The sequence below is a fragment of the Nanorana parkeri genome, unplaced genomic scaffold, assembly GCF_000935625.1.
Source record: "Nanorana parkeri isolate BGI_ZX_2015 unplaced genomic scaffold, ASM93562v1 scaffold527, whole genome shotgun sequence".
NCBI lineage: Eukaryota > Metazoa > Chordata > Amphibia > Anura > Dicroglossidae > Nanorana > Nanorana parkeri.
The window spans coordinates 155855-173052 of NW_017306795.1; the positions used below are offsets into that span (position 1 = coordinate 155855).

Here is a 17198-nt window from a genome sequence, read left to right on the forward strand (position 1 = left end):
AGAGAGAGGGAGAGAGAGGGAGAGAGAGGGAGAGAGGGAGAGAGGGAGAGAGGGAGAGAGGGAGAGAGAGAGAGAGAGAGAGAGAAAAAGTAGAATAATACTCACAAAAGAGTAGATGACAGGTTCTGAGGAAGGGGGGGACGTCAACCTAGGCATACTGTGCTGGCACACAGGAACTACCATCTGTGCAGCTCTCATATGCAGTGTTTTGCTTTTTGCTAAAATGAGGATCAACCTTTGATTTTGATGGCGCATTGTCATCTACTCTTTTGTGAGTATTATTCTACTTTTGCCGCTTGTCTAATAAAAATGTATCTACACTAGGGAAGGCGCCCCTTGTTTTTGGTGTTTCCTTAGTTATCACCAGAGGCATGCCTTGAATGTAACGGTTTTGGGAAAATGTTAAATCATTGGGTTTAGTTTCACTGTAAAGTAGGGATGCACCGAAGTCAGTGATCGCTGAGTGTAAATAATTGAGGACAGAGTATGTTGACTATATCCTCAATTTTGAATGAATGGGAAGTGATTTACATCACCTCCTGTTCATTCATGATTGTGGATATAGTAAACACACTCTGTCCTCATGTTATGAATGAACAGGAACACTCAGTATAGAGGATTCCTGTTCATCTATAACAGAGGTTGCAGAAAGAGAGATTGAAGACTCTGTGTTCTCAATCTCTTTTTCTATTTTAAAAGGGAAATATCAGGGGTTTGTTTAGACCCCTAATATTTCCCCGAAGCCCGTAAAAGTAAAAAATAAAAATATTGAAAAAAAAATGAAAAGTTTATAAAAAGTAAATAAAATATTGAAAAAATGTTGAAAGTTAGAAAAAACATTTTCGGTTTCGGCTCGACTTTTTGTTCGTTTCGGTTTTGAAATTTTCATTTCGGTGCACCTCTACTTTAAAGTCACGGAATGATTAAATTACTTTTTACGGTTTATGTTTTTTCATATTTGCCTCCTGCCCCCTTTAGTGTGTGTAAAGAAAATTCCCAAGTGGTTTGACTGAACCTGCTATACATGTTAAACATACACGGGTAGAAGAATCACATGTGATGGGGAAGAAAGCACGCAAAAGGATATTTTGCTTGTCAAACGAGATAATTGGCACCATGACGTGCTCCGCGTTAATCTTCTCCAGATAGGTCTGAGATAACATTCCCACGTGCATTCCGGAGTCATTTTTGGTGAACACTATAGCGTCCTTTCCTAAACGCATAGATCCTGACTTAAACCCATTTCCATACAGGCCGACAGGCACGTGACCATGAACAGCAACCTTGTCACTGAACCCAAAACTGAAAAAAAGATAAAAACAAAGATAACATCAATGAACGGCATGAAACTAGTGATAAAGACAACCTCTGCGAGGCTGCGATCACACACAAGTCGCAAAGGGAAAGAATACAGATAAATAGGACAAATAGCACTAGCGATTATAATAATTCAAGAGCAGAGACTTAGAGGTTTACAAAGGCCAAGTTGTGACCGGTGTTCTCTCAGTTCTGTGTGGTTGCTCACAAGCTGAATCACGCTGCTTACAAACCTTTCAAAGATTCCTGTAGGGCAGGGGTAGCCAAACTCCGGCCCTCCAGCTGTGGTGAAACTACAAATCCCACGATGCATCTCTCTCCGGGAGTCGTGGCTCTGAGAATCTTACAATGCCTCATGGGATTAGTAGTTCCACCACAGCTGGAGGGCCAGAGTTTGGCTACCCCTGCTGTAGGGAGACATCAGCTACTGGAAACGCCATAATGTAAACTACATTTAAGATTTTCCGTCTCACTGCATGATTTTAGAAGACATGCTTTTTAAGTCTCATCACACAAACATAGGTTGAACGGGATGGACCTGTGTCTTTATTCAACCTTACCAACAAATGTAACTATGCATATTGTACTGCAACAATATTGATTTTTAACATGGTTAAAGGAGAATTATGAGGCGAGTGAAAATCACGCAGCCTCATAGTTCGAGCCGACCTGTGGCAATGAAACTGTCACACGTAGGCTCAATAGATCGGGAAGTGAGCGAACACATACCGCCGCTCGCTCACTTTTCGATCTATCTCTGCAGAGCTGTGACTGTCACTCACGGCTCCCTGAAGGGATTCCCCCCTCCTCCCCGCTCCAATCCTCCAGCGCTGACTGGCGGAACGGACGGGAGAGGAGGCGGGTACAGCTGGCTCTGCCTCTAAATGGGCAGAGCCAGCTGTCATTCACGCAGCTGGGTGGATCCCGACAGTAATGTCGGGATCCGTCCCGGCTGCGGCGTGTCAGTATACCGCAAGCTGTAGCTCGCGGTATACTGAGCTTAGGGTGACGGGAGGACGCCAGTTTGTGTCCTCCCGTTACCCTTAGGAGAACTATGGGGAAAAACACTTACCCCATAATTCTCCTTTAAACAGAATTTCAGAACAGAGGGAAAAAAGAAAATCCTTAATAAATAAAGTTTGTTATACTCCTTGTACTGTATTTAGTATAAAGGTGTTTTATCTATTAAAAAAACACAAAAAAAAAAAAAAACTAGGAGCCACACTTTACAGGGATGGTATGCAAGAATTACATTTCCCAGGAGCCAAACAATTGCATGACCTTCTCTCGAGAGATTTGCCTGACATCCTCCTAATTGGCACTTGATACAAAACCAGAAAGGGGGAATCAGCAGCTCGCTTTGTGATGCAATCACTTCAGCTTTTTATTGCCACCGTGCAAAAACGTGTAGCAACATTGCCCTGTCAAATTCTGATTTCTCAAACGGTGAGTTATTTAATAAAATAGGTGAACAAACACCATCATATCTGAGAACATTCAGACCATGGGTCTCAAACTCAAATTATCTAGGGGCAACAAGACAGCCAGGGACGACGGCGCGCGAGCAGAGACAGCCACTCCATTTAGGTGCTCCTCCTATGTTGCGCTGTCATGTGGTGACCTGCGGTGGCATCCAGCAAACTGCAAAAAGATATAGCATGCCTGCATTCTTCCGCCGCACACTGTCCTTGTGGTGTGAGTGGGACACACAGAAAACAATTGCTTTCTGTGTCCTTGCAGTAAACCGGATTAAGCCATGCGGTGAAAACACAGGTCACAGTGGTATGTGTGAGCAGAACAAAAAAAATGCTGAAACAAAACCAAACTTAGAAGGCATTAAAATTGGACTACACGCATAACGTAGAGAAGGAGTCCCTGACTTCCTGTGCTGCTGACAGGAAGAGAGGTGCAGCAATACAACCCCAATAGTATACCCTCAGTTAGTAGAGTGGAATTCTATCCTCAGAAAGATGAATGGAATGCAGCACTTACCTCAGCATCTTGTGCAATTTGTCTAAACTCATCCCATTCCCATTGTCTGTAAACGTGAGACAGATCTCTTGTTTAAAAACAGACTTATCAATCCAGATTTGCTTGGCGTTGACATCGGGATCATAGGCATTATCTGTAAAGAAATCAGAGAACGATGCTAATCACTGTGAAACATTTTCCAGCTTTGCTTTACAGCAGCAAAAAGAAAGCTACAGTGGAAATGACAAAGCTCACAATTCTATTGCTGAAAAACAACTATTTACGGGGAAGGCCAAAAAATGACCCACTCATCCTTGTCTTCGAAAGCTTAAAGTCCCAGAAATAGAGATTCACGTCCCCTTTTGTGGAATGAGTGGGGGAAGGGGACAATGGAGATGAAAGGAGGGTGATGAGGTGGTTATGATGGTATTTTAATCTGGAAGAGAATGGGTAATGGAATAATGAACTGCATATGTAACACATATAAGATTTTATGTTCGGATTTATAGGATGTTTAATATAATGTGTTAAATGTGGAAACTGTTTTTGTAAATTAAATATATTGTTTAAAAAAGGAAATAGATTCACAGTTATAGAAATACTGCTACTCATTTCCAATGTTTATAGTATTATCTCCACTTTCCTGTTACAGAAGTTGTGCACTGTATATAAATAGGACTGTGCAGTCCAATGGACACCAGTTAGACCTAGTGCACTCAGTAATCAGCATTCAGTAATGGAAATGGTCAGACACCCCCTCCTTAGCAATACAACTCTGAGGTGAGGACTAGGGATGCACGGATACCGATACTAGTATCGGTGCAGAGTATTCGGGCAAGTACTTGTACTCCCCCAAATGCTCCGATGACTAGCCCAATACTTCTGGTATCAAGAAGCCGGGCAGTGCGTCATTACACGCTGCCCAGCTTCCTGATTGGCTGGGAAGCCGGCTCTATGCTTCCTCGTCACTTGTGACGAGAGAGCATGGTGCCGGCTTCATGCTTGGCCGGGAAACCGGCTTCATGCTTTCTCGTCACAAGTGACAAGAAGCATGGGGACGGCTCCCTGCTAATCGGGAAGTCGGGTTTGGGAGTCATTACACGCTGCCTGGCTTCCTGAATGGAACTTCCGGTATCGGTATCTGCGAGTACCGAAAAAAAAATATTGCTACTTGATACCGAAATACCGGTATTGGTGCATCCCTAGTGAGGACATTTGTGCTGAGGGGCTATTATCCAGCTCAGTCAGCACAGAGCATGAGGAAATGTGCATGTACTGCAGAGATGTACTTAAAAGGAGAACTATGAGGCGAGTTATTTTCACTCATCCTCATAGTTCAAGCCGACGTGTGACAATGAAACTATCACACGTCAGCTTAATAGATCGGGAAGTGAGCAAAACAGATACCGTCGCTCGCTCACTTTCCGATCATCTCCCTGCAGAGAGCGGTGACTGTAAGTCACCGCTCTCTGCAGGGATTCCCCCCTCCCCTCTCCAATCCTCCAGCGCTGAGTAGCGGAACGGACAGGGGAGGGGGCGGGCACAGTTGGCTTCGCCTCTAGATAGGCAGAGCCAGCTGTCAATCACGTAGCTGGGTGGATCGACAGTACTGTCGGGCCCCTTCCAGGCTGAGGCGGGCTCAGTTCATAATATGCCATCCGAGCCAGTAAATGATGGATGGCATTTTATGCACATTCACAATGAATATCGTAAGCAACGACATAATAATGTAATTGCTTACGATGTTAATTGTGAATGTGCATAAAATGCCATCCATCATTTACTGGCTCGGATGGCATATTATGAATGGTCATAATTAACAATTAGAAATTAATACTTAGTAAATAAATGGCCGTTTCCTCCTTAATGCCGTCTGTGCACAAACGCAGATGGTCAGGTCGGCAAATTCGACTGGGTCGGCATTCTCGACAGAAAACTCGATCAGCTGATCAAAGGAGCCGGTCTGAAAATCTTCGAGCAAACAGAGGCGGCAGCCAATGAGCTGCTGGCTCTCCTCAGGTATCCTGACTAATATTGTATGGCCAGATTTCAGCCAAACGTGACTTGGTGAAGGTGTAATACCTTTCTTCTTGGAATACAAGGAAGGAAAAAAAATGTATACTCGCCCAAATGCTCCGATACCTAGCCCGATACTTGAGCATCTGGTATCAGTAGCCGGTCAGCAAGTTATAACACGCTGCCCGCCTTCCTGATTAGCTGGGAAGTTGGCTCCTTGCTCCCTCATATCTTGTGACGAGGGAGCCAATCACGAGTACGGGCAGCATGTAATGACTTGCTGCCCGGCTTCCTGATTGGTCGGGAAGCAGGACAATCAGGAAGATGTGCGCTGTGTAATGAAGCGGCCGGTCTGATTGGCCAGGAAGCCGACTTCATGCTTTCTCGTCACCTGGTGATGAGAAGCATGGAGACGGCTCCCCTGCTAACCGGGAAGCAGGGTGGCGAGTCTTTACACGCCGCCCGGCTTCCTGCCTAATCAGTAAGCCAGGAGCCAAGTCATTACATCCCGCCTGGCTTTCTTAATGGGACTTCCAGTACAAGTATTCAGGATCGGCGAGTACCGGAAAAATAAATATCGGTACTTGTACGCGATACCGAAAAAACGGTCTCCGAGCATCCCTACTAATAACCGGCCAGGTAATGTATATTTTCAGATATCGGGGATACATTCTAAGCAGGAAAGTGAGCAGAACACTAAAAGAAGCAAAAAGACAAAAATGAAAGAAAATGACATACCGATAAGTTCTGCCACAGCGCTGAACGGCCAGGTATGACTGGTGGAGTTGGTGTGAAGGAATTTGGGGCACAACTGAAAAACATGAAAAGGTTCAAGGTAAATTTTCTCTATATAAACCATGAAACAAGAACCAACCATGACTATATATTCATTCTTAAATGATGAGAATAGTGCAGATATGTCCCCCTATTCAGCCTCTTCAAATCCGTGCAAGCTTGGAACTTTACATCAAGTACCTGAAAGACTGTCTCCCAACATCTGAATGTGCATAACAGTGCTGCAAGCTCAGTAAACAACCAGTCGTAATATGCACGGAATACAAGGCAGCAACTATCAAAAAATAAAAATCAGAGTCCCTAATAAAAATGCTGGATATCTGGCTATTAGGAAAACCAATAAAATAAAACAAAGTACACAGGCCAGAAGACAATCAGCATACTTGCTCTGGCTTAGTGTCTCAAAACACTAAAGAAATGGCACCCTGCTTGATGAGTCAATAATTCAATCGACTTTTGTTGAAAGATCTCCAAAATGAGTTGAGAGAATGGGGGGGGAAGTCATATACACAAGTCAACATTAAAACGATCTGCCTTAAATCTGTTTGTGGTGGACAGCATGAGACGTGAGACACTTAATCCTGCCCACTAGAACACAGCTCAATTAGCAGAACCATCAGAAATCCCCAACGGCTCAAGCTAGAGCAGAGCAGGATGTCCTCAAATCTAAACTTTCCCTGGACAGAATAATTCAAAGACTCTTAATGGGTCCTGCAGTGACCAGGCATAAAACAGTCTGGTAAATGGTTTGAGCAAATACACATTCTGAGCCCACTTTTCTTTTTTTAAACCACCAGAGCCAAAATCCACTCATATCGCATATTCCTGAGAAAGGTGGTTACACAAATGCATAAGAAAATAACAAAACAGACACCAAACACACCTATATTATAAGGGGCAGAAGACTAATGAGCTGGGCTTGAAACATTTTAGGGCATCTCTCCAGTCAGCATGACCGGACTACAGCCTTGTAATTTATGTTAACATTGGGTTTTTAAAAAAACTATATAATGAAAAAAAAGTGCAGCTATAACAACGATCGGGTGTTTCTAGAGACGCCTGATCACTTGAAAGTAAAGCTCCCGGCCGGCCGTTTAATTACAACGGCCGGCAAGCTACTCGTCCAGCTCCGGCGTCTTCTCAAGCCCTGCTAATGAGACACATGACACACTCTAAGACAGGGGTGTCCACAATTCAAATGACGAGCTACATGAGATCTACCAACGAAAAAAACCCTCCCTCGCTCTCTCTCTCCTGGCTGTCTCTCCCCGCTCTCTCTCCTGGCTGTCTCTCCTCCCTCTCTGCTCTCTCTCCTGGCTGTCTCTCCCCTCTCTATCCTGGCTGTCTCTCCGATCTCTCTCTCTCCCCTGGCTGTCTTTCCTCTCCTGGCTGTCTCTCCCTGCTCTCTCTCCTGGCTGTCTCTCCTCCCTCTCTGCTCTCTCTCCTGGCTGTCTCTCCCCGCTCTCTCTCCTGGCTCACCTTGCTGTATTTTGCAAACAGTGTAGTGCAACAGGCTGTGTAAACCAATATTCTTTGATGTAATACATAGCACTTCAACCCCCAGTAACCACCAGAAAGGTGTCAGGGAGCTCGGCTCAGCAGACTCAGGCTAATAGGTAATCATGTGTGCACAGCTAAATAAATATACAAAAATGGAATAAAGGGGCCGCCATTCACACCCTTCCTGATCTACCAGCATCAGCTTTGAGAGCTACTACTAGATCACCATCTACCTAATGGGCACCAGACCCTTTGATTGGTTGTGTTATGTCTGTAAACGTCCTCTTCAGGAACCTGAAATTATGTTTGCCTTCGTGACTCTCGTCTCCATCAAAACTATGAAGGAATGCCTAAGGGTCGTTGAAGGGAGCCGACGACTATGGCATACCAGACCGCACTACTCGGCAATCAAATAGTACGACGCCGGAAACCAAGGACCAGAAAAACTTTGCCAAGTACTTTGCTCATGTGCATGGTAGTCCATTCATCCCAGCACCCCAGACATACTGACATAGTACACTGGACTGGCCATACACCGCTCTGTGTACAAATAAAAGGAACATTTCCAAACTTTTATTGTGGAAGAGAAGTACAGAGTCTCATCTGCAATAAAAGCCTGCCTGGCCTGTGGCAGTGCATGTGGTGGTACAGTTAGTACATATTGCACACTTTGTCAGATATTGTATATTGAGGTTTCTAACTGGTTTAATGACACTGTCTCTTTGAGGCTAGGTGCACGCCTAGGCGAAACCTCACCATGCAGCAATCGTGCGGTCAGGAGTAGCCAAGGGATCACGCGGTTTCCCACCAAAGGCATAAAAAAAAAGAGGCCGCATAGTTTGTCGCTAAAAGAAGGCACTTGTACCTTTTTTCTGCGATTGCCGCGCGGATGTCACCCCAATTAAATCAATGGGGCCGCGTGGCAATCACTGCGTTCACTTTACAGGACCGCACGATTCCAGGACGCAAGTCCCAGGTGTCGTGTAGTGCAAGTGTGAACCTAGCCTAAGCGCAAAACTATTTAAACACAAGGACATAAATCTCAAACCAAATTACTAATTTTCTTTTCTGCTCATCTCCAAATGATGTAAGATGTTCACGTGCGCTCTCCTATGCACATTACATAAAACTGACTTCATCTGCGTTCTAAGACACATTCCAAACTCCCCAAAAGCCTTCAAACAGGATTCATGTTCTAAAAAAGGAAGGCAAACTACATTGATAGCACTGCGACACCAATGATACTGTATATAGGTAATCCTGCCGCCTAAAATACACAAATGGAGTGCTACAAAGTTTACTTCAGGATAAAACTGCATGCACAGTATTTTTTGCAATCGCACAGCACAGGTACGGATGCCATTGCGGTAGCGTGCGTTCCAGTGCGGGCGATCACACTGCGGACGGGAGACACTTTTGGGGTGCCACTGAAAGGAAAGGCACTGCAACACACCTGCTGCAGCAGAATTTGTTAGGCTCACTTTTTTGTGGGGCAGGAGGGGGCGAGGTGGGCCATTGAAGTGAATGGCGCCTTAGCCACGCTCTCTGGCCACAATGCGATCGGCTGTACAGGATCGCAAGGCACACTTTGCCTGCGGTCCGGTGCGATCAAAATGCCGCAAGCACTATGTGCCTTGCGATCCCGTGCAGCCGATCGCATTGCGGCTGGAGGGCGTGGCTTCAATGGCCCACCACGCCCCCTCCTGCCCCACAAAAAAGTGAGCCGGCCGCAATGCGATGCAGTGCGTTCTGGCCAGAATCAGACCGGAACGCACTGCATCTGGTGTGAACCTAGCCTTAAGCTGGCCATACACATGCCAATTTTTGTTGAATGAGAAAATGCTAAACAGCTGCAAGGAGTTTGCATGTTCTCCTGTGCTTGTGTGGGTTTCCTCCGGGTACTCCAGTTTCCTCCCACACTTCATAGACATGCTGGTGGGTTAATCGGCTCCTGTATGAATGTGTGTGAGATAGAGACCTTAGATTGTAAGCTCCTTGAGGGCAGGGACTGATGTGACTGTGCACTGCGTTAAGTGCTACGTAAACTGTTGGCGCTGTATAAATAAATACCTGTAATAAAGTATAAATACCTGTAATAAAAGGTTAAGAATAATGAAATAAATGGAGGAATCTGCGCTCAGGCAGAAAAAACTTGGAGCGGCAATCCAGCCGGTCGCCCTCTGAGGACCCCGCACCTCCCTTCTGGGCCACACGTTCCTTCTTTCCTCTGGTCTCGGTGGCTCTGGTAAGTTCCGCTGTGTGGACTGACTGTGTGAGGGCATTACATTTAATGGACAGGGACTGCGGACACTTGTATTGTCGTCACACACAGGACCGTCATATAATGGACAGGGACTGCGCACACTTGTATTGTCGTCACACACAGGACCCCAGGACTGTCATATAATGGACAGGGACTACGGACACTTGTATTGTCGTCACACACAGGACCCCAGGACTGTCATATAATGGACAGGGACTACGGACACTTGTATTGTCGTCACACACAGGACCCCAGGACTGTCATATAATGGACAGGAACTACGGACACTTGTAGTGTGCTCACGCACAGAACACCAGGATTGCCATAAGCAGGGACTGATGACAATCCTGGTGCCCTGTGTGTGATCGCACTACAATAATTACCAGGCCCGAGCTTTGCACTGCGGGTTCGTTTTCTTCTTTATGTCCGGCCTCTGAGTCACAACCCTCGGCGTGGTCCTTAGTAAGTTTGGATTGGACACCTCTGATCTAATAGGTTGGGCAGTTTAAAACTTTGTCCAATAGAAACATGAATCCTACGTTGTATTTATTTACCACATCAGACAGCGTGACATTGGTAGACCGCAGTGATTTTTGAGCCACGCCATTCTCCCCTCTTTGTGACCTAGTAATGTTTCGATCATCCATCCGCAATCATGTGAAATCTGCTCCTCTACACCCGTACACATGGCTGCTGTGCTCTGCCCTAATAATTAAAAGGCAACGACTGGAATATTCCGAGCCATTAAAGTGAAGAAACGTTTTCGGTTCAGACAAATGCGTGCACTGATATCAGGAAGGTCCTGTCTGCCGGTGTGATATTTGCATGCTGCCGAGCTCACTGATGTAAACAGAACAGAGACAAATCACAATCCAATGAGAATCCCCAGCATAGTCCCTCCTTGATGACTCATATAAATAAATAATAGACGGCTTTGCATTCTGAGCATCACAAGCTGCAGGACTAAGAAACGAAAATGAAAGCACATGTGACTGCCTGTCTGCGAGAGGTAATTTACACTTCAGTTATCAGGGACGCTCGCTGCTTCTGGGCTGCGGATGCCGTTCCTCCACACAAAGCATTTCTTCCATTCTTCAGTACAATGCACAGACCTGTACAAATACTTCAACTAGATACCTGTCCATGTGAACAAAGCAACCTGTGTGATTAGGATCCGATGGAAGCTGCCCTAAAGGATTAGGAATCCGATGGAAGCTGCCCTAAGCTCAACACACGTTACAATCTAATTGTACAATCTCCTTTAGATCTGCCAACAAGTATGCAATTCACGGGCCAGGCTGGCTGCATACAGATGGATCAGGATGGTTCGTGTGTGTCCTGTATATTGCTATATCTATAGTTCATTCTACACAGATTGTAACATAGTAAGTCCAAGGCCAGGAAATGAGCCAAAAGGTTTATTGTCAATGCTGCACGGCTGGTAATTAAAGGGCAATGACACCTGACCAATGAGAAGGTTATTTTAGCAAGAAGCACTTCTCATTGGTCAGGTGACCATGCTGACCAATGAGTGCTCCCCATTTGCTAGATGATCAATGCAGGGCTGCAGTGCATTGTCTGGGGGTGGTTTGCTTCTGCTCAAAAGGTATGACCAGTGGGGGTGGGGAGACGGGGCAGATTTGTGGGGGTAATTTAGTTGGAATTACCCTTTAAGGTCTTGTTCATACAGGTGAACTGCGGTTAGACGCAGCAGTGCTGTGTTGTTGGGTCGCATACAATCCGGATACTAATCTGTGACCAGAAACACCGCCCCGTGATGCAAACTGTCTGGGTCCAGGGCCTGTCAGGTTCCCGAATCTCATGTGACCACTCGGATTCGGTCACATTTGCACAACCATTGCTCGGTAAAGGGAAGACATTGTCCATGCAGCTAATGCTCGCCAGGGGACTCGCGCATAATTCATGCCTTGGGCTTCATTCACACTTGCGTTTTTCTGCTCTACATGCAGAGAATGATCTGTTGTCATGCCGTGTTTATGCTTCTAGATGTGTTAAATGACACGTGATTACATGCATCTGGTAGTCCTAGCATCAAATCGATTACATGCGTTTTGGTGCATTTGAAAATTCAAACTGATCCCTGGAGGCTCCCGACTTCTTTATTCAAAACGCAGCTAAACTGAGTGCAGATAAAAGAATCGAAAGGCAAAGTGTGAACAGATCCAATGGAAACCATCAGATGTGTATGAATGAGTTTAGCAAACCATTTTAAAAGGCATATAAACGCATCTACATCGCACGTGTAAATGTAGCCTACAGCTGGCCATACACCGGTAGATTTTCATATAAGCGCTCATGCAAAAAAATCTGGTCTGAACACCGGATAACGCCATCAGACTGGATGAATGTCATTGAAACTTTTGTTGGGTTTGAACATTCGATTCTTGAACTGAGTGGGGTCTCCGGAATGAAAACCACATTCACTGTTACCATTCCCATTCTTCCATTTTTTATTCACAATGGTCATAAATGATCATCCTTATAGATCGTAAGCCCTCAGGGGCAGGGCCCCCCTAACCATCTTGTCTTTAAATTGTATTGTAACTGTAATGTCTTCCTTATATTGTAAAGCGCTGCGCACACTGTCGGTGCTATATAAATCCTGTATAATAACAATAATAATTCATTTGGCCCATCAGAAGAACTACTATTAGAAAATCACACGAACATTCCAAAGATGATTTTTTTCCCCAAAGAGATTCTACTGATGTAAGTCCGGCTCTAGTCTAGTGATGGCCGCTTCCATGACAGACCGTTTACTTTGTAACAGATTCCCTTTAAACTGACACTACACGGAGGAGATAAATATTAAAAATACATTCAGGTACCTTAATTATTACCAGAAAATGTATCTTATTTGTGTATCACTCGGCTGTGGTTCCTCAAATCATCTCTGAATTGGTGCTGACACTGTCCTTCCTTCTGGAGGGGGGCTGCTTGTGTCCCCCATGGTCCCTGTGTGTGTTGTAATGTAGCCACCACTCCAAGCTCGCTCCTGTGATAGGACTACAATCTGTTGTTTAGTTTATTGATTTATATTGAGATTGTAGTCCATCACGGGAGCGAGCTTGGAGCGGTGACTACTTTACAACACATACAGGGACCATGGGGAACAAAAGTTGCCACCCTCCAGAAGGAAGGACAGTGTCAGCACCAATTCAGAGATGATTTGAGGATCTACAGCCGAGTGATACACAAATAAGATAGGGTGGAGGGGAATTGATCAAAGCTGGAGCAGACAGAATCTGGAGCAGCTGTGCATGGCAACCAATCAGCTTCTCTCTTCAGTTTGATCAGTTAAGATTTGAAAATGAAAGAGAGAAGCTGATTGGTTGCCAATTACCACATTGTTGGTAATAGTAAAAGGTACTTGAATGTACTTTTAAGACTTATCCCCCAAGTTTAGTGTCACTTTAATCCAGCTCTACACACAAAGCGGTACAAAGTTCACACCAATGACAGAAGAAATACGTTAAGACAATCGTCAAAAACCAAAATTGCTACATTGTATACATTTGCTGCATCTGAGACTGTAATGTTATTAAACATGTCTACATCACATCTGAAGTCCACAAGGATTTTTCAAGACCCGCCACAAAGTTCTATATCCTGACAATAAGGCAATCTGGATGCTGTACAGACATGTACCGTATAATGTACAGACGCATTGGCAAAACCTTAGCAATAGTACCCCTGGTGGCTGCTATGGGGCCTGGGGGTGGAAGGGGGCCCCCGTAAGGCTGCTGCGGCAAATTGAACTTAGAACATGTGAAGAGAGTACAGAATAATACGGAGGAGTGGTTCCAGTTGATGACAACTCCCCTGTAAGGTTTACAGTGTAGAGATGACTTCTGATGCACAAGAGGAGACTTTGGGATTTTGGCATTGTTTTTCACAGAACTGGCTCATTGCTTTGCCAACAAGGCTGCACAGAGCTCAAAGTCAAATCAGAGACAGCCGCAGGACCGGGAGATACTTCCTAAGACTCTCCACAGCCAAGACGATACAGATGTTGCTCCTTTCAGTGCAACACAGAGCCTGCTCAGGTGGTAGTAAAGGCGGATGTCACCACATAGGAATCCGTTAGTGACAGCTCTTTGCGCGGCGTAAAGTGAATCGCTGAGAAATGAAAGGACAAACACCTCTGAACACAGAATACACCGGGAGGGGGGCGGAGTCATTTATTGCAACCTGCCATAGGAAACATGGCGGCCTCGTACCGGCCCAGTCCAGCCAGTGCCAGGCTCCCAATTACATTCCCTGATACAGCGACATCAATGAATGCCAAACCAGAGCCCAGTGTACTGGCCTGCCAGAGCCAAGACTAAGGGGCGGAGCCAAAACCACAGCCAGAGGCGGAGCCAACCTCTATTACCAGAGTGTTACATCTAGAATTGGCCTCACCAGGTACCCCTCCTGTCCTGACATTGCCAATACACCAGTCAGAGCCCACCGCAAAAACAGTACTGGCAGAGTCATCGCCCTCCTCCGGCACCAGCCCTGGCACAGTCATCGCCCTCCTCCGGCACCAGCCCTGGCACAGTCATCGCCCTCCTCCGGCACCAGCCCTGGCACAGTCATCGCCCTCCTCCGGCATCAGCCCTGGCACAGTCATCGCCCTCCTCCCGCATCAGCCCTGGCACAGTCATCGCCCTCCTCCCGCATCAGCCCTGGCACAGTCATCGCCCTCCTCCGGCATCAGCCCTGGCACAGTCATCGCCCTCCTCCCGCATCAGCCCTGGCACAGTCATCGCCCTCCTCCCGCATCAGCCCTGGCACAGTCATCCCTAGCCATCCTCATTCATGAGTCCTGGCACAGACATTGCCATCCTCGTTCACTAGTCCTGGCCCAGTCATCGCCATCCTCCCGCATCAGTGCTGGCACAGTCATCCCTATCAGTGCTGGCACAGTCATCCCTATCAGTGCTGGCACAGTCATCCCTATCAGTGCTGGCACAGTCATCCCTATCAGTGCTGGCACAGTCATCCCTATCAGTGCTGGCACAGTCATCCCTATCAGTGCTGGCACAGTCATCCCCATTCACGAGTCCTGGCACAGTCATTGCCATCCTCCTACATCAGTCTAGGTGCAGTCATCGCCATCCTCATACACAGCGAGCCGCCCCAAACCACCAAGCAATGACAACACCCCCTCCCCCTGTCCCCTCAGGTCATTTCGGGTCACACGCCGCCCGGATCGGAGCCGCAACAGTAAACATCAGCCTCGTGCCGCCCCGTGCTATCGGAGCCGGGCTGCTTCGTCTCCTCCACTCCGTGTGATAATACCGGCCCCGCTCCGGGCACTGCCGACGCCATAGAAGCCTCCAATTCTGTCAGTAAAAACCACCCGAGCACCAGGCGGACACAAACACATGAACACAGCACGGCGGTGGCCCCCCTCTTCCCGCTCACCGCACTCAGACGAATCCCGTTCGTCCCTTCTGCCGCCATCTTGTGTAAGGGCGCACCGAGCTCCTCAGCAGGACCGTCAAGCCCACCCTCCTTCCGGGGCGGGACCTCAAAAGTGAGGCGGAGCTAAACGCCGCTCGCTGTCCGTGTGCTGGCGCGTGACTGCTGAGCCTGGCTGATCCGAGGATTGTGCTGTCGGACATGCGCCGGGGGAGGGGTGAGAGGCGTGGCCTGTGCTGTGCTGTACATGGGCAGAGCTCAGCCTGCGGTGTGATCACTGACCCTCTGTGAATGTGATCACTGTCCCTCTGAGTGTGATCACTGTCCCTCTGTGTGTGATCACTGTCCCTCTGAATGTAATCACTGTCCCTCTTAGTGTGATCACTGTCCCTCTGAATGTGATCACTGTCCCTCTGTGTGTGATCACTGTCCCTCTGAGTGTGATCACTGTCCCTCTGTGTGTGATCACTGTCCCTCTGAATGTAATCACTGTCCCTCTTAGTGTGATCACTGTCCCTCTGAATGTGATCACTGTCCCTCTGAATGTGATCACTGTCCCTCTGAGTGTGATCACTGTCCCTCTGAGTGTGATCCCTGTCCCTCTGAATGTGATCACTGTCCCTCTGAGTGTGATCCCTGTCCCTCTGAGTGTGATCCCTGTCCCTCTGAGTGTGATCCCTGTCCCTCTGAGTGTGATCACTGTCCCTCTGAGTGTGATCACTGTCCCTCTGAATGTGATCACTGTCCCTCTGAGTGTGATCACTGTCCCTCTGAGTGTGATCACTGTCCCTCTGAGTGTGATCACTGTCCCTCTGAGTGTGATCACTGTCCCTCTGAGTGTGATCACTGTCCCTCTGAATGTGATCACTGTCCCTCTGAGTGTGATCACTGTCCCTCTGAGTGTGATCACTGTCCCTCTGAGTGTGATCCCTGTCCCTCTGAATGTGATCACTGTCCCTCTGAGTGTGATCCCTGTCCCTCTGAGTGTGATCCCTGTCCCTCTGAGTGTGATCCCTGTCCCTCTGAGTGTGATCACTGTCCCTCTGAATGTGATCACTGTCCCTCTGAATGTGATCACTGTCCCTCTGAGTGTGAACACTGCCTCTTTCAGTGTGATCACTGCCCCTCCCAATGTGATCACTGCCCCTCCCAATGTCACCCTAGTACAGTAAGTGTGTTACTGGCTGGATCACCAGGTGTATAAAGGAAACAAAGAGACAACTAAAGCAGCCGTCACATCTAAGGATTGGTAACCTGCAATATATTACATTTCTGGTTTTGGGTTTAGATATGCTGTACATGGTAAAAAGAATTCTCGGGGCACTGTGGATTAGCTAAAGAGACAGTACAGAAGAGGAAGTTTGCTTTTCTTCACATTAGTCTGATTGAGGCCTCATTCAGTCGGACCATTTAGTGCCAACATGTGGCTACAATTTGCGGATTCCTGTAGCAGCAATCAGAGGTGGTTGCGGACAGCTGCAGCTGCTCAGCCTGTACGAAACAATGGCAAGCTGATTGTTCACATGTCTCCGCACATCCAGGGGCACATCTGCCACGAGGCTTGGGCAGCAGTTTTCAGGGGGGCCGCCCCCAAAACAGGCAGCCGGGCAGAGGAGTCAAAGGACAGAGTCGGCGACGAGGCAGAGGAAGCGCCGTGGAGGAGGAGGCAGGGCAGCCATCAGAAATTTCGGGGCCCCCTACACGACTTTAGGCCGGGCCCCCCCACGCACAGTTATTATTATACATTTATATATAGCTCTGACATATACCGCAGTGCTGTACAGAGAACACTGAGCCAGTCACATCAGTCTCTGTACAGAGAAGCTTACACTCTAATGTCCCCCACAGTCACATCAGTCTCTGTACAGAGGAGCTTACACTCTAATGTCCCCCCACAGTCACATCA

General features: G+C 47.1%; 1 protein-coding gene across 1 annotated transcript in view; it reads right to left on the minus strand.

Annotated features, from left to right (window-relative positions):
* Positions 1 to 15398, minus strand: part of MORC3 (MORC family CW-type zinc finger 3) — a 40525-nt gene extending 25127 nt beyond the window's left edge. The window contains exons 1-4 of the mRNA XM_018561487.1: positions 15296 to 15398; positions 6043 to 6115; positions 3310 to 3442; positions 1088 to 1302 (exon numbers count right to left, since the gene is read on the minus strand). Coding sequence (XP_018416989.1) covers positions 1088 to 1302; positions 3310 to 3442; positions 6043 to 6115; positions 15296 to 15334 — 460 coding nt within the window. The 5' untranslated portion in view covers positions 15335 to 15398. The remainder of the gene's footprint in view (positions 1 to 1087; positions 1303 to 3309; positions 3443 to 6042; positions 6116 to 15295) is intronic.
* Between the last annotated feature and the right edge of the window lie 1800 nt (positions 15399 to 17198).